The sequence below is a fragment of the Cylas formicarius genome, unplaced genomic scaffold (genome assembly GCF_029955315.1).
Source record: "Cylas formicarius isolate icCylForm1 unplaced genomic scaffold, icCylForm1.1 PGA_scaffold_4__25_contigs__length_36172078, whole genome shotgun sequence".
NCBI classification, from domain to species: domain Eukaryota; kingdom Metazoa; phylum Arthropoda; class Insecta; order Coleoptera; family Brentidae; genus Cylas; species Cylas formicarius.
Window position 1 is genome coordinate 35,077,008 of NW_026844334.1, and position 21,572 is coordinate 35,098,579.

The following is a 21,572-nucleotide window of genomic DNA, read 5'->3' on the forward strand; positions in this document are numbered from 1 at the left end:
CGAAATGTCAGCAAGTCCAATTCATCAACAACCGATGCAGGAGGAATCCAGAAGTTTGTGAAATAATAAGTTTTTCCTACGTTAAAAATGGAACAAAGCAATAGGAAACGATCATAAAAACCAAAGGTTTAAAGTAGAGGTGCAGCCTGTCACCCCTCCTTTTAATAATTATATCGAACAAGCCTTCAAAGCTTGGAAGCAAAACTGTAGTGTATGAGAATCACAATTACTAATGAACGTCTTTTCCACGTTAGAAAGAGTATACAATGAATTGGAAAATGGTAGTTGCAAGTAAGTGTTAATACTTATCAGTTAACACTGATGCGAACTTTGAGATTCTGGGAAATGAAAAATGATTCTGAGGTGGTAGTTAAACAGGTGACCAACTTCAAATATCTTAAAGTTACGTTTGCAAGGGATGGTCTGGGAAGAGAGGAAGGCAGAAACATAATACAGAATGACAAGAAAATAATATGGTTTCGAGACCATCACAGAACTAATTTTTCTAACCAAATAGCTCAAAATAGTCAATTAAAAAAAAATCTCGACTTATCGGAGTTACCAAAACACAATACTCATATACTCATACGCAACCACTAAATTTGTCGCTTTTCAATGGGGTCCTTGCAGATATTTTTTAAAATTCAATGAAAATGCTTAATTTGACTTGAAAAGTGTTTCTGCTAAATATCTATTAAAATAAATAAACAAAATTAAAAAAAATAAAATAAAATTTCAAATGGATAATTTTCCGTTAAGAACGCAATGTGCACATTTCACTTTTTGGTGACATCACGAGGTACGTTTTTATGTTAAGTTATTAATGTAACATTTTTTCGTGCATGCATATTGCATCGTGCCAGGTTGTAAAACTACAATCATTTCTGATCCAGGAAAAAACCTTTATTAAATTACAAAATACATAGAAAAATATTTTTAAAAGCCATTAAACGCGAACCTGGAGACATTTCATTAATAACCCACATTTAAATCTGTTGAAGACCATTTTAACTTCAGTATTTTATTTATTATTTACAAATTATTACAAATAACTATCACACAAAGGTACGAATTAAATTATAATTAAAATTAAACACAAGCCATAGATCAATACAATAGAAAATATATGGCGACAATGCGTGAGTGTCGCTACGTACCTTATAACATAAGCAATGGAGTAGCGTTTCTGTATGACGCGGACAAGCTTTCTTAGATTAATTACAGAGCAAATATATTTCCGTTTTTAGAAAAAAAAAATCTTAAAAAGTTTTCACGTAAATCTAAAAATATGTGCACGAGCCCTATTGAACACGGTCTGTCTCTACGAATCTGATGAAATGAGTCACCGCGATGCCAAGCCCTATTTTCACGAGGCAAAGTTCTTAACAAATTTCATTCAACTCCAAGTTATTAGAAAATTATAAGTACAAAATTGAAAAGATTGTTGAGATGCACAACAAAATCATTTGTAGCTCAAAAAAATCTGAAGAATAGAACATACATTTCTTTTTAATTCTTTAACTTTGTTATTAATAATAAGACATACCGACACCTAATTGGTTTTCCAATATTTTATTTTTTCAAAAGAATAACTACCATTCATGATTGCAAAAAATTACGATAGAGCCATATTACAACTTTTTGTCATATACCTTTTTTTATACCTTGTGGCTTATTTTTGCTTTTTCAATATTTACCTTTCTTCCTGTCTAAGACCACAAGGCTCTGTAAAGAATAAATAATTAATAGTGGAAAAATCTTTGTTAAAGCTGTAGGTGAAGCAACCGACAGTTATTAGCAATTTTGGTTAGTTTTGGATAATCGTTGAAACCACTTTTGGTGAGTGGTCCGCAAAAAAAAGGTCCAATAAGTTTAAAGTGCTTCTTCATTCCGCAGCAGACACACCCGAAATGATTTATATACTGGGTGAGGAGGAAAAAATTCTTTGTTTGCAGTAATACTTTACAAGAAGTTCCCTAGTACCCGTAGGAGAAGTTGAAGGGAGGTCTAGGTCAAACATTTAGGGTGCTTTTTTATTTCAATGGCATCCCCGCTCTACCAGACATAAACATAAAGGTTATTTTTGTTTTGTGGCCATTTTAATATCAGTACACTTGTTGTTTGACATAAAAAAAGCGTTCGTTTGTGTTAAACCAGTTCTGAATTAATCTTGTCTTCATGAGTATGATTGATGATGAGAGATGATGAAATAAATTTGAACAGTTGTCAGCGAACTATGATATACCCAAACTAGGTAGGTGAGCAGAAATTTTATTAATAAAAACCTTAAATAAAACAGGGCCAAAGACTGTACCTTGCGGTATGCCTCTATCGACCGATTGGACTTGAGATTCTTTAATTTGACAAAAGTTGCCCTTTTCCGCCTTATTTCAGCATATTATCTACGATCTAAACCAGTTCAGAGCTTTACCACGAATTTCGTATTGTTCCATCCTATTCAAAAGAATTTCGCGGTTCATACAGTCAAACGCCCTGCTAAGATCAGAAATATCCCGGCAGGGTGCTCTCCAGACTCAATATACTTGATAGCGTGCTCCAAAAATGAATGAATCGCTGTATCGCTGTTTGGGTTTCTGAGAACAGAAAAAGTACAGTTGAGTGTCATGTTGATAAAGATGATAATAACGAAACTGCAATGTAGTAGATCTAAATTACTAAACCAGCCAATGGCTTTCAGTAATACTTTTTATATTCTTTCATCTAAAATGGGTGATACGAATTTACAAAACGCTTCACTGACTCCTATATGATGAAAAATATGACATATGTTATATGATTTACCATGCTAAATTGATTGAAACGAAGGCAGTAATTTTTATATTGTCATAAGCCTTGAAAATGTCATCTACTTATTATATCTGCAAGAGCGCTTTCACAAATATAAACATATCAGAAACCCGATTGTTTCGAGGTAAAACACTATAAATATTAATTAATGCTCTTACTGGCTTGTACATTATTTTCGCCAGAAATTTAGAGAGTAATCGTATATATTTTTAGAACAGTAAGGTTTAGTGGACTGGTCAAATATTATTTGTCTAAGTAGATTCCAGCAAAGTAGGCAGTTATGCAAATAGCCCGAAGCAATTAGAAACAAGTTCGAGCATGGTTGAATCCCGAACTCATTCTGTCGAGGACCAAAACTCCGACTCCAAATTGCTTTCGAGAAGTTGTTCTAACCATCCCGTCCGAACGATTAGCAAATAAATGTCGCAAATTGACTTTATGAATTTATCTTAATACCGTTGTATACTTGTGTCTCGACAATATTTATACCGGCTGGAGCACAGTATTAGAAGTATCTGACGATCGGATGAACGGACTTTCTTTAGATCATACAGGATGATGCTCTATCGCTCTAAAATATTTTCAAATATGAAATGTCGCTGTTTTTAATATAAACGTAACAACATCTTGCTTCTTTTAAATGGTATCAACTTGTATATCATTTAAAATAAAAAATAATTTCCTTCATTTCTTAGCAATCTGGATCCTTGAAGAAATCTTGATTGTTTCGTGTTTTAATAAAACAGAAAGAGTTTTTCAAGGTAAAGTCCAGTCAGAGCAACTGTGCAGTTATAGTACATCGTTATCTAGTTCATTACTGGGTGTCCTAAATTGACACAGGAATTTTGTTTGCGTTTTGAAATCCGTGTCAAAAGCCGCGTCAATATTAAAATTTTTATGTTTGGCGGATAATTAAACATTTCCAAATGGCCCAACGATTTGGTGAAAAAGATCAAGCCCTTATTTAAAAACCTGTGGATTATTTCATCCAAGAACAAAATACGGGAAAACCCGTATGCCAATGCATTACAAAAATTTACACGAAATCGATGGTATTGATATTTCACATGCTTCATTAATTAATGGACTAAAAAGGTTGTAATTTTGTTGGAAACAACCATGTATTGCCCATAAATGACTGACATTTTTGAGAGAATACATGAAAAACCAGCATGATTCCTTTCCATTCAATCCAGTATTTTTGGACGATACTTGGATATTTAGTAAAGGAGCGTCTTGAAATAGCTGGCAAGACGAATCTCTACAAACAGTGCGGAAAAAGTATGGTGAAGGAGTTAGCTATATAATTGTATATGCTGGCTCTAAAAATGAGGTTGTGATATGCCAGTGTTATTTTTAAATCGCACTGCAAATCGGCGGGCTAAAACAATTCGATGTACACTGAAAATTTAGAAAGGTTTTTTGTGGGAAAATTAGACTTTTTCTAACGTATGAACAGAGATAAATGTCTTATTTTTGTTTATTTTAATGCGATAGTTTAGTCAGATTTTAAAGGGTTTTATGAGGCCAAAAGGGGTTCCATCAATCCTGTAACGTCTGATGCTGTACTGTCTTTATGTGACTTCTCCCACTTGTTATCGATATGAATGAATCAAACTCGGAAGAAGATATTTTTTCCGATGATGACTAGTTTTTGTACCCCTTTTTTGCTCTTTGGGTAATGGGGTTTCGTTGTTTTTGTTGTTGAAGCATTGGGGATTTTTCAAAAATAAACCTATCTAATTGATATTTGTTTTCTCCCCTTTAATTTGACGTGTTTTATTTAGTCCGCTCTTATAAATACTGAACCAAGTTGTTATAATCTCATTATAACAAAATAACAACAATGTCTGTTTTATGACCGTGTTTCTAGTAGGTTCTGCCATTAATAATAAGATGACCAACGTCCGTCTTGCAAAAACCTTTAGAAAATTGAATTTTAATTTAGTTTTTATGATTGCGTATCCGAACATATCGGCTTTAAACTAATGAATTAATTAAAATCGACAAGAATCTGGCTAAGACATAGTGATCATTTTTGATTACGTCACTATACTATGAAACACACAAGGTGTTTGAGTTTTTTAGTAATTATAATAATAATAATAATAATAAACATGCAACAAATTTGTTACATAATATACCAAAGCGAAACGACGTCACAAAAGAAACCAAAGTATCATAGCCTAGAACATTTTTTTTTATTTGCGCTTAATTGGGTTCATCACAAAAAAAATTACCGACACCCATTTTTCAACATACGCAACACCCAAGGAATCGAACCCACAACCTCCAGCAAGTGTGAGTTGGCAGGTCAACTGCTTACCAACCGAGCCAGGCCTAAAACATATGAAAATATTCATGAAATTAATAAGGTTCTAACCTAATTAACAGTATAATATTTACGAGTGATCTACCGTACAATGTAGCACACATATTACCATGGCGCTATAAATCACAATTTATAAAATAAACATTTGCAAAAGTGGGAGATATATTTTGCTTGAACTTCCCAGCTTCTTTTCCAAAAGCAAATAACAAATACAAATGTAACAATAATATTGCTTGGTGCGCACAGAAACTAAAAAATGAATATAAAATTTTGGAATATTTAAATCATAAGTGTAAACAAAATCCCAACGACTTGGAATCAAATTTAACAAACAAGAATCTTAAAATTAAACATGACAAAAATATTACTGATACAAGAAAGACTTTTTACGCTAACAAAATAATGGAGTCAAGCAACAAGGCAAAGACTTTGTGGAAAGTAGTAAACGAGAGGTTAAATAGAATCAGAATTACAAAGGACGCCATTGAGCTAAGAGACACCAGTTTAGTCGTCAAAGATGAAATAGCTGAGACGTTTAGTACCTTGTTTTCTTGAATTGTTGCTAGTGAGTTGAATAAACATTTTGCTGGACGTCTGTCCAATTCCTGTACTACAAAGGGAATTGTTTAGGAACCGTTTTACTTTTTCGCGGTCGGTAATGATGAAACTAAAAAGATAATTTGCGAATTGACAAACAAAAAATCAACGGGTTTTGGACGAAGTTTCCATTAACCCATTTTGTCCCTGTGGTGCGTTAATGCACCACCAATTCTGTGATTTTTTTTGTCAAACTTTAACAAAAGCGGTACATTTGTATCACATTTTCAAGTAAATCCAAAATAGCAAAAAAAAAATGTTTTGGATTTGTATTGCCATTTTAGTTAAGTCTATGTAGATTACATCGCACAAAACATACATTGGAAATGCTATACTCATTATGCTTTATTTTTTGAAAATATTTACTGGTGAGTGAATGCACTAATTTTATCTGTGAAACAAAACTTTGTTATTGCAAATCAAGACAAGTCAGCGCATGTAGATTAAACATCCAAAAACTAGCGTGTTCTTTAGTATTAGTTTGTGCCTTGTGCAGTGAACGATACAGTTTGTATAATATGGCATTTCCAAGGTATTTGACTCAAAAGAAATTTGTGGCGGCTATGGAGGAGAATGTGATGGATGAGGACAACAACAATGAAAGTCGTAAGCATTATATGGATTTACGTATTCTTAAATATAAATTTATGCTAAAAATAACGTGAAAAAATATTTACAGAACATATTGACGCGGTCTATATTCCACCCGACGTGGTTACCTTGACTGACGAAGAAGATATGAACGATAACATAAATCTACAAGAGTTTGGGGAACGAACTGATATAGTTAGAACTTTCGAGTTACATACACTGAATGATACAGCTGTTTTTCAACAGTCCTGTAATCAGATGACGAAACCCTGGAAATCAAAAGAAGACGTAAACGACAGGCTTGCTTCTACTGTCAAATGGAAGAAAGGTCAGATTGAGTACACTCACACATGAATTTAGATCATGTGAGGAACTAAAAAATAGGCTTCCGGGGAAAACTCCACTTGAAATATTTTTTATGTTTTTTGATGACGAAGTGATTGATTTGCTTGCACACAAAAAAATGTAAGACTGCTAAATAATGGCTAAATTTCTTCACATATCTGTGAAGCCGGGAGTTTCCTACTATTTTAAAACATATTTAGTTAAATATATATTTATAAGAAAGATGACCCAAAGCCAATCGAAAACTATAGGTCCAGTTTTCGTAAAAGTTCTTTTAAATTCTTATATAGATTAATTAACTTTAATCGGCATGCACGCTGGCAAAGTAAATTAATAATCTTGAAAGTAAACTTACCCGAAGAGAAATCTATATGAAAAGGAGAGTAAACAGTTTCCGAAAATTGATTTTCTATCATATTCTTGGAAAAGAAAATTGACGTTTATGCAGAAGATTCACAGCAAACAAATTTTCAGATCGTTGCCTGCATAGTTGTTTACTTTTAGATAGAGAGAAAATCATCAATTTCAGACCCATAAATTTTTAAATGCATCGATATTCGAAATTACTTCAAACAGAATTATTATCCACCGAACGTGCAAAAAACAGTCATGAAATTTATATCGAAATAATTTTAACCGTAAAGCAATTTTTGTTTGCCCATTTTCGAATTTTGTGTCATTGCGCGAGACGTTTATTAACTAGAACAAAATTATCGGTTCAACTTTCGGTGAACTGCGTTGAATAAAAATATGCAGATTTTTATTTAAAATCAAATTATTCAAAATCGTGTTACAGCAGGCTAAAAATAAAAGAGACGCCGGGTCCGCATTTTGTACGTATTTTAGTTCGTAGCCCGGAATTAACTTTTAATTACATGAAAGGAGGGAAGCATGACGCGTGATGCAGCAAAAAATTAACCTTCAGCAAAATTGCCCCTATAGTAAAAATCTCCTAAAATTATGTACTAATTATACACTATCACAAAGCGTTATTTCAAAGAATTCAGAATTCCAGGGGACTATAGAATTATCCGTATAGTATTTCTCCGTAAATCTAGATTTGCTTTACTTCATTCATTCATCATACTTTGATAACTTTCAAACATGATTCATGACAAAGCTGAAAATTTTCGTTTATCCCTATTCTTGACATTCTCAACATTATTTCATATATATTAAAATCCGAGAATTTCCAATCAAATGTTCTCATCTTAAATGTTTTTTCTTAGAACGGTCAAATTTTTTAACAAACATCGGGAACAACTATGGGCTCTCCAGTATCACCAGTCATCGCGAACATATTTATGGAAGTCTGTGAGAAGAAAGTTCTCGACAGTTTCGATCTAAATCCAAAATTATAGAAACGCTACATTGATGATGCTTTTGTTATTTGGCCATTCAAACTATGCCCCTTAACTTACGTTTTACCATTGAACTAGAAACTAATAATAATCTCCCATTCTTAAATATTCTCATCAATAGAAAATCAGACCTAACATTGGGTCATTCTGTTTACAGAAAACCGACGCACACGAACTGACCCCTTCGTGCATTGTCACATCACCATCCGACCCAAAAATCATAGGTTATCGACTCTCTTGTTCACAGAACCGTAAAACTATCTCGACCCGAGTTACTAAACCAAAAATTAAAACACCTTACAACTGCTCTTCTCTCTAATAACTTCCACATTAGAGATATTAAGCGTTCCATCACAAAATATACTTCATCACAGCTCTTCAAAGGCAATGAGTCCGAAAACTACCCCACACTTGTTACTGTTTCCTTACGTTCAAAACATCACTGACCACATGTCAAAAATTCTTAAGAAATATAATATCAAAACATCGTCGATCCGTCCAAGACAAAATTCCGCTTGAGATATCAGTTTACAGCATTCCATACATATACGGCAAAGAATACACTGGAGAAACCGGAGGAAAAATATCAACTATGCTGAAAGAACACGAAAGAGCCTTAAGACAACGAACACAATCCCGGAACCGGACATCAAATTTTATTCGATAAAACTAAAATTCTGGCTTGTAATCAATTCTTGTACCGACGTCGACGAAAAATCCGAGAATCTATAGAAATCTATAAGCAACCAAACAGTCTTAACCGACACCTTTCACTAATATGGGAATCAATCATCCGACACAATGTTTATGTTTCTCCGTCGGCTTCGCCTCCGCAGCCAGTGTACAAGGTGCAGGTTAGAATGCGAGCCAGTTTCTGTTAAGCTCTGAAGAAGTCAACAGGATGATTTTCGAAAAGTCAGCAAGTTCTAGTCTATTATTTAGATCGATATCCGCCTTTGTTTTTGTACGACAAATGGAAAGAGCAACTAATCGACTTTTGTGCCAGAAACGAGTTGAGAATTAATAACACCTACTTCCCACACAAGGCACAACACAAGTACACATTGAATAACACTAGAGGCCAAAAATCAATGATTGACTGACTACATTATCACCAACAGAATCATCAAACCGACTCAAGTACTTGAAGTAAGAGCACTAACTTCAGGTAATATAGGAACGGATCACGATCTCGTATTATGTAAACGTTTGATTGAACAACCCAGTAGAATCAAAAAGCGCCCGTATACATCGAAAAATACAATATAGAATCACTAGAATCGGACCGCACGTGTAAACTGTATGAAAGCAGACTAACATAGACTAAACGAGCTGGACCTCAACGAATGCGATGTGGAAACCTGCAGGAATAAAATTAAGAAAGCCATCCTTCAGTCCGCTGACGAATCCATAGGAAAAAGGAAAGTAAATACAAACGCGACAAAAGGTACTAAACCTTGGTATTGCTAAGAAGTGAAAGAACTCGCAGAACTAAAAAGAAGAAGCTACCTAGCATACAAAGGATCCCGAACCCAACAACGACGTGCGGAATACATACAGACAAAAAATAGAGTCAACTCACGAATTAAAACCATCAAAAGGGAACACTGGATTAAATTCACGAGCGACATGGATTATGACATATATGGCGCCCAAAGGAAGGTGTGGAAGATGTTGAAAAACAGAAAGAAACCGGTAAACGAATTCGTCCAAAGTAAAGGAGTCTCAATAGAAATATGTTAAGAATACTTCGAAAGACTGTACAGTGCCAATGAAACACATGAAATTGAATATCAAACATAGAAGAAGTAGCAACCTTAAATATGGGATACAGAATGAGCAACAAACGTATCAACATGGTATGCTACGCCGACGATGCAGCAATTTTCGCAGAAAACGAGAACGACCTACAAAGACAGCTATTCAAGTTATATCAAGTGTGCCGAGAGCTTAATATTACCACCTCGGTCGAGAAAACAAAAAGCATGACAATGACCAGGGAACCAATCAGATGCAAGCTCATAGTTGAAGATAAGCCCATAGAGCAGGTAATGCAATTTCAGTACCTTGGGATGAACATGTCTAGCTGCCACGACCCAACAAAAGATCTAAGGGACCAAATCAACAAAGCATCAGCAACTTCAGGCTGCCTAAGGGAGATTGTCTGGGCCAACGGATACATGCAGAAGGACAGTAAGATTAAAATATACAAAACATGCGTTAGACCAATAATGACGTACGCGATAGAAACAAGAGAAGACACGAACAAAACAAAGAGACTGCTGCTCGTAGCTGAGATGAAGGTGCCGAGATCAATAGCTAGCAAAACCAGAAGAGACCACGTAAGAAAGATCGACATAAGAGAACAATGCGACGTACAGGATATTGTAAGATGGGGAAGGCAGAGAAGAAGGCAATGGTATAACCACGTCAAGACACTGGGCGAAGATAGATTGCCCCGCGTAGCTCTCGAGGGAATGCCAGTAGCCGCCCGGTAGACCACCGAAGAGGTGGAGAGACAGCTGGCAGTCCACATCTCAAGAATTAATACAACGGCATGCCTGTAATTAACAGATCATTTGATCTCAACTAAGTAGAAGAAGAAGAAGAAATGGAAAGAGTTCTGAAAATACTTTTAGCACACTATTATATTAGTTACTAAAAACCAAATAATGGTAAGTTACAGTTGCATTTCCTAGACCTAAACCAGACCGTTTCTGAAAAATTTTAAGATATTAAGAAGTAGGTACCTTAATTTAAAAATTATTTACACCCCGTAACGTGCATAATTAAATATACAGCTTAGCTAAAACACCCTAAAATTACCGCAGGAAAGTACACGGCACGCTACGAGACATTTCAAGCATTTGTTATTGATTTCTTACCAAATTGGCATCGTTATTCTCAGATTTTAAGTTTTTAATGTTCAATTTTTGTATTTATAATGCAGACTGCTCTTATAAATACTGCTTTGTCCCTTTTTGTACATGTTCAACTGTGAAAAATCCTGGTAAAATTTTCATTCCGATATCGGAAGACAAAAAGCGACAAATAATGGCTAAACGCATGCAGAAGTGGTGTAGGGGATTATTCTACGCACAAAAATTCGCGCTTGTGAACATTATTTCAATGTAAGTGTGGTGCCGCTCTCGTGGAATTTATAAAAAAGAATTTTAAGTGGGTGTGGGACAAATATAAAGAAAACACCTTTACAAAAGTGAAGAAGGAATTCTTACGCACAACTATGGTAGAACATCACAATTTTTCAGAAAATAGTGACTTACTGTTCAGGTTTTGCTTTGAGCTGTTATTTCTATCAGTTAGATGAAAAACGGGTTATACGTGTAGAATACTTTTGTACGATACTCAGGAATACTGACACTGAAAAACAATTTTTAAGTTGTGTTTACGCCTTGCAGTTATGGTGAGTTATGTTGTTAGGGCAAAGTCTAGTAATTAAGAGAGATCACGAGGCTCTCTCATACATTATGAAGGCACCTTTAAAAACCGCCAGATTAGCTCGATGGGTATTATATATACAAGAATATAATGTTAACACTATGTACCGTAAGGCAACTCTCAAAAAAGATTAGAAATGTTAGATTCCCAGAGAGGTAATCAGTTGGATATTTCCATGTTAAGGTTAAGTTCGGAGCTTAAGAAAATTAGAACCCGATTTAAAAACCATTAAACCAAATGACCAAAGGATTTAAACAAAAATAAATATTCCCCAATTTCACAATTCTGAATTACGAATACGAATCGGTAGTAAAATGGTATAAAATCCATGAAGATATATTATTTACAATGGATTTCAATTATATCTCCCTAAAACGTATATCAAAAATATTGTTATTCAACAACACGCAGATTTGGGTCATTTTGGGTATAAAAAACCTATGGTCATATAAGACGAACGTTCTTTTGGCCACAAATGTTAAGACATATTGCAACTGCCTGTGACTTATGTCGAAAGGCGAAAACATTAAAACGTTTAGAGGGGAGTTTTAATTCAATTATTTCTAAGAATCCTGGAGATTTAGTGAAGAACAAAATATCAAGGTTATGTATACTTCAATTTATTTTCCGCAAGGAAATGCAACCGAACGAGTGAACAAAGAAATTGGCAGGTTACTGCGCACTTGCTGTAATGCAAAACATACACGTTGGACTTCTGTGTTAAAATATATCGAGAAGTGTCTTCACAACGTAATTCATGACGTGACAGGTTTTACTCCCAATTATTTAATGTTCAATAAGGAAGGACCCAATAATATTGTCGATCTAATAGTTTTCCCAGGGGAGTCTGAGCAAATAACGGCGCATGATCAAAATCAAAATGTGCTATTAGCTATTATCTAAAAAAATAGACAAAAAATGAATCATGAAATAGGAAAGTTAGCGCATTTTGTACGGAGAGATTGGGTTTTAGTTGAATCTCATCCACTGTCATCCTCGGAAAATTGCGAAATAAAGAAGTTATTCGTAATTTTTTCTGGTCCATATAAGATAAACAAAATAGTAAGGCCAAACTTGTAATTGATAATCAATTTATCAAAATATTATAAATTTGAAAGCATACAAAAAAGCATGTCAACAAATTCATATGTGCCGTAATATCTTGGTTAAATTGTGTTTTCTTTTCGATTCGGTTATTTTGCGCTACCATTGGTTGGCAGCGCCTTTTAAGAGCAGCTAAATTTATTGAAATTTTAAACCTTTATTTTTAAGATTTTTTAATTGTAATTATAATTTTTCTTTTTATGGGAACTTGAGCATATTTTTTGAGCAAGTTGCCTATTAGATTCCCATTAAAACCATATCCTTTGTTTTTTACCCTAAAGGCGTTTTTATATTTTACATATGACTAATTTCTTTATCTTCGATAAGTATTGCCTAAACACCATTTTTAAACTCATTTCATTGAAAAATTAACTTTACTTAAATGGTAAAAGAGTTACTACTTCAAAAAATGCTCAAAGTGGTATCCATTATTCTCGAAACATAAGCAAACTTGAAAATATTGTAATGAACTCTGGTTAAAATATTTTACGGTATAAAACGAGACGCTCTTCTTACAAGTACATTTATATCCTGCGGTCTCGTTGGCGATATTTTTGATATATCCATAAATAATAGTTGGGACTTGTGAGACCTGTCCTACCCAATTATTTAAATATTGCATATTTTACTCCTTTCTAGCATATCTATCGCAGGAGCGCACAGTGTAGGCAAATTGTCCTATAAAAATCCGAGAAACATGGACTTACTATTCGAGTTCCAATTATTCCACTTCACAAGTTAGCATATCAAGAGCTTTGAAAATATTAAAATTTTCATTACTATGGTAGTGCAAATTATATCTACTAACTAATCCGTTATTATGGAATAATTATGGGAAAAGGACACATTAAAAAAAAATGTCACCACACTTTGCTTAGACCCAAAAACAAGAATTCAATCTTATAATCCAACATAACATTCTTCGAAAAGGTGTTGGAGTTGAATGCGATATGGGTAAAATTTATGCTTTTAAATTCTTCTTTCGGTGCTCTGTCTGCTTGTTGCAGTTGCTTTATTGCTGACTTGTGTAAAATTCTTCAACCAGAGATTTCATCACTAAATATTCGGTTTTCTCATTTCTGGTAAGCGGTTGTCGAAGTTCTGGCTATAAGACTCCCTGCCTGTTCTTTCTTTCTTTCTACTTTTACAAATATATTTTGAGTCTAATAAACAGTTTTCGTGACACTCACCGACTACCAAAATCTTCGTTCTTACTGCGGGTAAGATTTAATTTTAGCTGATGATGATTTTAAACTACTTTAAACATTAATAATGTTACTACCATATAATGTGTGTTTCAAAAAATACTTAAAGCCATCCTTTTTTCTATATTTAAGATTAAAAGTTGAAGATATTTTAGATAAATTAGTCATAAGTCATAAAAATGCCTATTATAGTTTTAAGGGGATTCAAATTCATTAACCCCTTTAATTTCAAGAAATTGTTTAATAAAATATGTGTCCAAACTATTAATTAATTAATAAATTAACTAATTAATTTTAATCTTTCAGCTAAGCATTATTAGTTACGAGCAGTTCGTTATCTGTATAAATAAATTTCAAATTACAGTCTGTTTTTTTAATTTCTGAAAATTTCTCAGAAACGGTCTGGTTTAGGTGTTCGTAATATATCAGCAACTTAACTTAATTTGGTGAAACTTAAGTTATAAATAAAAATAAATATAGGGGATTCCATAAGAACAATCATATTATTTGGCCGAACGTGGAACCGGATGTAAATCTCACAGGGTTGCACTGTTGCTAATCTAATAATAATTAAACGCTAAACGCTTATTAATTCAACAGAAAAAAGAAAGTTAAATTAAATAAATGAAATCAAACAACGAATTTAATGGGCGTGACTAGAGCTTCTTGCCAAGAACACCCTGTGGCCTTTTTCTGACTTACCACCACTACATGTTTACCTATTACTGCGTTGCATTTGATTACCCTTTGTAAGTTACGTGTTAATGTTAACGTGAATTTATATGTCAATGATACCTAAACATAGACCAATTTTGACTGCAAAAAAATATCGCCTTCGAGACAATCTAGTTTTGGTAAAAATATTCGTGTCTTATTTCAGTCGCCCGTTCGTGATGGCTACACTTAAATGATGTAACAACCTGAACCTTACTTATGCCTAGTATTTATTGTGATAGTTTACAGAAAATAAATAATCACAAAAATTATAAAAATTGTCATTCGTTACGAACCCAGGATATGCCAATGTCGTCGAACATACTATTTATGTTATTGCAAAAATAAAGTTCATATTTTTTTGTGAGAAACGTTGAAAATATTTCAGGTCTAGTCCGCAGATCAGTGATATTAAAACCATCAAGTAAATTCAATTGCTTTAAGCGATAGCGTTTTGGTTGTTGTGGTGTAGGTAAAAACTCCTTATCAGAATTATTAAAAACCCCACTGGGTACGCGCAGTATTTTTGAATGTACTAAAATTAATTAAAATTCATAAAAAAAAATAAAAATGCGTATTATTACTGTAACACAACACACAAAAGAAAACTTTATATGAAAAAAAAAAGCATTTCTCTTCGTTTTTATGCATAATTAACAGAAAATCCATGAAATAAACTTTACGATAAAGTACGAACATTGTTTTGTAGAATCATGGAAGTTGCCGGGGATGAGAGGTATTTTTTTTTGTTGCTTGACAAAAAAAATGTAACCTTACACTACAATTTAGTACACGACTCCATTCTCTATATTCATATCCATGTTCATATCTAATATTATGACTATTTTAAACTCATCCGAATTTCACAACGTACACGAATTTTCTTCCCGAAATAACTTTCTGCTTCGTTTATCGTGCATCAGTTTGAATTTGTTGTGTTATGCGAAGCATTAAAATGGCGTTTGGTCTGACGTTATTGCGCCACCAAACACTGCATAAAAGTCGCGTAAATTATACCGAAAACACGACACTAGAGTTTACCATCGGAGAGTTCATAAAGCGCAATCGTGCTTCTTTTATGAAACATTGCGACGAACGTAACATATTCCGAGTCTGCCTTGTGGTTGAAAACGCCCCGTTTAGTAGTTGCCCACCTCTGGAAATACGTAAACTTGTCGTTCATTTCAAGTTATTTGCCAAATGGACGTAGATGAGCAGTAATAATTAATTAAACGCATATTTTAACAAATTTATGTTGCAACAAACTTATAAATGCAAAGACTTCTTTCAGTATTATAACATACTCATAAAAATCGCAAAACCAATTTGTGGGTCGAACAGTGCCTTTTTCTAGTTAGGTTCCAGTCGGGATTGCGACTCAAATTAAATCAGCGGATGTAACTTTAAAACCCCATTTTCTGGATGGATTCAGTCGAAAACTACATAAAACCTGTAGACATTAACTAAAAATCTCACATTCTGAGCAACCTTTTCTTATCGACTTCTATCAGACTTTAACGAAAATCAACTTCTCCCCAAAACCTGCAGATATTGTTTCTAAACTTCACCTTCTGGGCCAGCAGGCTGTTTCTAGTCAAGTTATATTTATAATCTTATCATTAATCTCATTAAACCAGCAGACGTCAACTTAAAAGTCTATTTTATGGGTCGAAGAGTAGCTAGACCTCATTTTCTCGATCGAACTCTACTTAGATTTGTACCCTCTATATTCTATGAGGTATATTCTTGTGAATGTATTCCTTGAATACGGTAAAAATCTTTCATTATGTGATTATAAATCCATCAACCCAATGAATTATGAAAATAAAAATGCGTATATTAAATTTTTATGAAATTTCATAGTCAGGATTTGCAACTCACATAGGTTGTTTAAACAAAATGACAAAAACGTGATTAATATCTATTCTATTCTATTCTATCAAGTACGAAACTATCAGTTTTCCCTGAAATGGGTTTTAATATAGAAACTGGATTGTTGAGAGGACGAATTTTGGAGTCACGAGGGTCACGAAATTTGACAACATTAATATTAGCATATTTGAATCTGCATGTTCTAAAACGCGCAGGTATTTAAGTGTTCAGGTACTTTTAATTGAATAAGCCGTATTGCCGTAGCTCAGTAATTAATAGAAACAAAGTTTAAAAAAAATATATAAATTTTAACTTTCCAGCTTTAGTAGTTTTGGAGGTATTTAAGCGTTGCGGTATTTTTTACTAACCCTAACAACTACTTGAGGTTTCTTAGAAACTGAATTATCATCATTACAATTATAATGTCTGTACTTAACGATATAGCTATTAAGTTGTCCATCCTGTATCATGATAATTATCATTGCACATTTACCAATTAAGAAAGAAAAATTTTGCCTTCCCGTTGTCGGGAAATAACCGCTCCCTATCATTACCTGGCCCGCCTGTATACTTAATGCTAATTAATCCATAGAAAGCCCAAAATCTCTGAAGGACAGGACTCGTTTTGCAGGGCTCACATTTCCCGTTTTCTTCTTTGCTTCTCGGAATCGTAAATCATCCAGCGGTTAAGCACTCTTTGTATTTGATATGAAAATCGATATGCGAAGTTTTCTGGAAATGCTTTGAAGGCGGACGGTGAGTTTTTGCACTTCCCCAAATCTGGACGGAGAGGATTTAAGAGATATTTCCCCGCATCTATTTTACAACGTGCATTTACTTTGAACGATTTGAGCTCTCGCTAGTTTGATAAGCATTTTGATATGAGAAATTACTTCCAATCTTACTTTTTATAAAACTTCTGGATTCCTCCTGCGTCGGTTTTTGTTGACTCGAACTAGCTAACGTTTCGCCAACCATACTGTTGACTTCTTCAGGGCGTGACTGAAACTGGCTCGCGTTCTACTCTGTACCTGCTTTTACATTGTTTACACCGACTCGGATCACTGATTCCCATATTGGCGACCTGAGTTGCGGTTAAGATTGTTAGGTTACTTATAGATTTCTATAGACTTTCACATTTTTAGTTGGTAGAAGAATTGATTACATACCAAAATTTTAGTTTTATCGAATAAAATTTTATGTCAGGTTCCTTGAAGTGTTCGGCAACTGCTGATGAGTTTATTTGTCTTAGTCTTTCATGTTCTTTGAGCCGAGTTGATATTTTTCGTCCGGTCTTTTCAATGTATTCTTTGCCGCATATGCATGGAACGCTGTAAACTCCTCCAACGTAAAACGTTTGTTATCTACTCGGGATTCTTGACCATGAAGCCAAAGAACAAAAGTATCATCGACCTAGCGTTATCATAATTTTGGTTTTAGATGGAAGGTGTCGAGAGCTTTCTTCTAAAGGCTTCCAAAAATATATTCGCGATGACTGGTGATAGTGGAAAACCCATAGCTGTTGCCGATATTTGTTCAAAAATTTGACCGTTATGAGAAAAATATGTACCAGACAAGCATTTTTCAATTAAGGTGAGAAGGTTCGGTTCCAGATTCTCGGATTTTAATATATCTGAAATTATGCTGAGAGTTTCCGGAGTACAAACTTTATTAAAGAGGAATTCTATGTCTATGTAACCAGAATATCTTATGCATCTAATGTAATGCATTTTATTTGTTCAATGAAGTGAAAGGAATTAAGTACGAAACAGTTAGTTTTCCCTGTAGTTTCAGTCAAGCTCTGAAGAAGCCAACAGGATGATTGGCGAAACGTTAGCTAGTTCGAGTCAACAAAAATCGACGCAGGAGGAATCCAGAAGTTTTATAAAAAGTGTTACAGTAGCCTGTGGAAGTGACTTTGAAAAATAACTTCCAATCTTATCTACTTGTCGATTTTTGGTAAAATAAGTCGCTTTCGCTGTGCTTGATCACAACCAAAATACCGACTTCTGTTTGGTCAAACCAGTGCGTCCAAAACAAATTAGTATTAATTTAATACTAATGATAATAATAATAGCTTTATTTTTCCCATTGAAGCTAATAAATAAAAAAAACGTGTAATTATATCTAACCACTCAGTACAGTTACCAAAAGGATAGTATTACAAAAAGTAGCAAGATAACAAACAAATTTTTCAAAACAAAAAAAAAATATATCCATAACATTTCCAATGCAAAAATAAGTAATGAGGCACAAGGATAAAAAAATTTGACGAAATTACAGTACCGTCTTATTAGCGACATGAAAACTCATGTATAAAGTATAAATGTTTTATGAAGCGTATCTAAAGCTATTTACAAAATTTCTGGATAAACATATCGGTGGAAGGTTCAGACCTGAGTGGCGGTTAAGATTATTTGCTTCCTTATAGATTTCAATAGATTCTCGGATTTTTTTCTTTCTTTCCTGATTACGTGCAAGAATTTTAGTTTTATCGAGTAAAATTTGTTGTCAGATTTCATGATTGTGTTCGGCAACTGCTGATGAGTTTATTTATTGTATTCTTAAGGCGCTTTCATGTTCTTTGAGAATAGTTGATATTCCATATGCATGGAATACTCTAAACTCCTGGTATCTCAAACGGAATTTTGTCTTTAAGGGATTGAAGATGTTGAGAGATTTTTTCACAAGTAGTAAATCTGCTTTTAACCTGACATTTCTTAAGAACTCACAACCCAACAATCTTAACCGCGACTCAGGTCAATATGGAAGTCTGCCATCCGTGACAATGTTCATACGCTTCTTTTAGTTCCGCCCCCCTCAAACAACATATAATCAGGTAGAAGTTTCTTTAAAAAATGTAAGGCCATTCTTTGACTTTTTGGCAAATGAACCAACGCTCGAGCAAGCCTTAATGCTGTGGGGAATAGAGTTGAAATATTTTACTTCATTGGAACGAAAATATCTCTGAAACATGGGCTTCAGAAAATCCCTACACCTCGTGGCTAAATGCTGAACATCAGAGTCTCTGATTAGCTTATCAGATAAACACGAGAGCTATTGTGAAAGAATAATTTTAAAAACAAGTATAACTGCAGCTGAAATCGAGTTTTCGGTCAAAGTCAATTAGAATTTGGATAACAGCAGAGGGATGATCAAACCGTCTCAATCCATAATAAAAATGGGCCCTCGTGGGTTCGGTATGGTCGCATAGCGAATATTGTCCGGGGGGAGAGGGAGAAAATGCCCGACCCTCTAATCACTGGGACAATTTGTTTTTTACGGCAACAATATATTTAGAAAAATCGGGCCCGGGTAAGAAGAAACCGCATAATTTGAAACAACATTAACCGCTTTGCTATCCTTAAAAAATATAATGAATATAGTGACGATGAATGTGACGACGACAATGCCTTTTTGTACGAGTGTGTTTTCAATGTTGTGTAAATGTACAGGTGGTACTAGCAATGCTATTGCGGCTGACCGGGGGGCCGCTGTGTGGCAAGGTGGTCGGCGCGCCCTGGAAAGAGACAGGTAATGCGGGATAGTGGGATGCGGGGAGCATATGGTGCGGCGTGGGTCCCAATTTTGGTCCATCCTCCGCTTTCTCTTCCTCTCTTCGCTTGAGACAGGCAGCTTTTGGGTTCAGATTCCTCTCTCGCACCTGCTGTTCGAGGGTCATTATCACCTCCACTGCCATATTAAGGATACCTAGTTTCGTCTGCGGCTTGTCCGTCTTCAAGTGCGCCAGGTACATTCGCCCCAGTTCTTTAAGGGCTTCATTTATGTCGCGAATACGTATCCGTTCACGAACGTTATTGGCTTGCCTACGCTCTTTTTCGCCTAAGGCCTTGTTGCTGGGGTCTTCGGTTTCATCATCGTCTGCGTTGCTTGAACAATATCGTCTCGACCGTTTAGTTGTTTTGGTTGGTGGTCCACTAGTCGAGTTCGGCTGAACCAACCCGTCGATCGAACTAGAAGGCTTGGTATCGCTATCTGGCGGCTCCTTTCGTTTCTTCGTGTTGTACGTGGTCCTCTCCACTCTTACAGAGTCCGTTAGGTGACTGTCCGATTGCGGAGGTGCGCCGGCATAACCCAGCTGCGTCATCTGATGGGGGGGCCAAGCTGTTCGAAAGTTGACTCAACCCTATTTGCGACTCCGCGTGATTCCTTAGCACGTTGATCGCATCGTGCAGTCTTTCTTCCATCCGAGCACCCGTCGTTGCCTCAGCGTGATTCCGTAGGAAGCCTATCGCATCGTCTAAGCGTTGTGCTTCGGGGCAGGAGGCATGTGTATGGTTTGTGGGGCGGAGTTGCGCACCGCAACCGCTTGCGTGTAGTGTGGGGAATGAGGAGTAGCAGTGAGGTGGGGGGTGTTGGTGAGCCAAGCCGTCCGGGCCAGCGACGGGGGCGAACTCACCGGTGTTGAGGGTGCCGAACTGTAGCTACTGGCGCTAGCTTGCTCTGCCGCCAGGTATATCGAACCGAGTCATTTGCTGACGACATCCACGGCGGGGTGACCGTTAGGACCGAAGCCGCCCGCGGTTCCCCCCGGTCCGTTGGGGCCCGCTATGGAGGTGGTGGTGGCACCATTTGGCCCAAGAGACGACATGGGAGGCAAACCTTGGGCGCCGCCCGTGTCGGGCTCGGGAACCAACCCGTAGACTTCGTACGTCTGGTAACTGATCCCATATGGGCGCCAGTCGCCCCCCACCAAATTGGGGGCGCTGTCGGCCGTGCCAATGTAGTACCCCGAGTTGGCGCCCGGAGATGTATACCGGGGAAACTCGTGAGCGAACTCATCGGAGCCATACAGCGCTGTCCACTGCTGGCCGTCGAGGGTCGTAGCTGCCCCGGGGGGCTGCTGCGGTCGCGCGCCAAACGGGAAATAGGGGCTGTCGGCCGCGAAGGGCTCGCCCGCGGCCTGCGTCGGGCTCGCTCTCGGGCCCGCGTATACCGGCCCCGTCGGACTTAACGCGTACGGCATTCCGTTATCTATGTAAGGCGGTTGAAACCCCGGTTTTTCAGGTGCCTTGTTTGCTATTTTATTAAAACAGGTCGTGAAAACCTCGTACAAATGTCATCTTGGGGCACTAAACACTCAACACCAACCAACCCCAGTGATGTCTCACGCCTTGAAGATTTTTCTTGCGGATCATTAACACACGCACACGCATAAAGTGT

General features: G+C 36.0%; 2 protein-coding genes and 1 pseudogene across 6 annotated transcripts in view; 1 reads left to right on the plus strand and 2 right to left on the minus strand.

The window, feature by feature from the left end:
- Positions 1-21,572, minus strand: part of LOC132701219 (chaoptin-like) — a 701,991-nt gene that overhangs the window by 360,677 nt on the left and 319,742 nt on the right. The window lies entirely within an intron of this gene.
- Positions 9,870-10,532, plus strand: LOC132701439 (uncharacterized). The gene has a single exon (XM_060669321.1). It carries the CDS (start codon positions 9,870-9,872, stop codon positions 10,530-10,532), a length of 663 nt encoding a protein of 220 aa, XP_060525304.1.
- On the minus strand, positions 19,822-21,468 carry LOC132701440 (protein daughterless-like; annotated as a pseudogene).

Excerpts from the sequence above, each read along its gene's own strand:
- LOC132701439 (XM_060669321.1), top strand. The coding sequence starts at position 9,870 with ATGAGCAACAAACGTATCAACATGGTATGCTACGCCGACGATGCAGCA.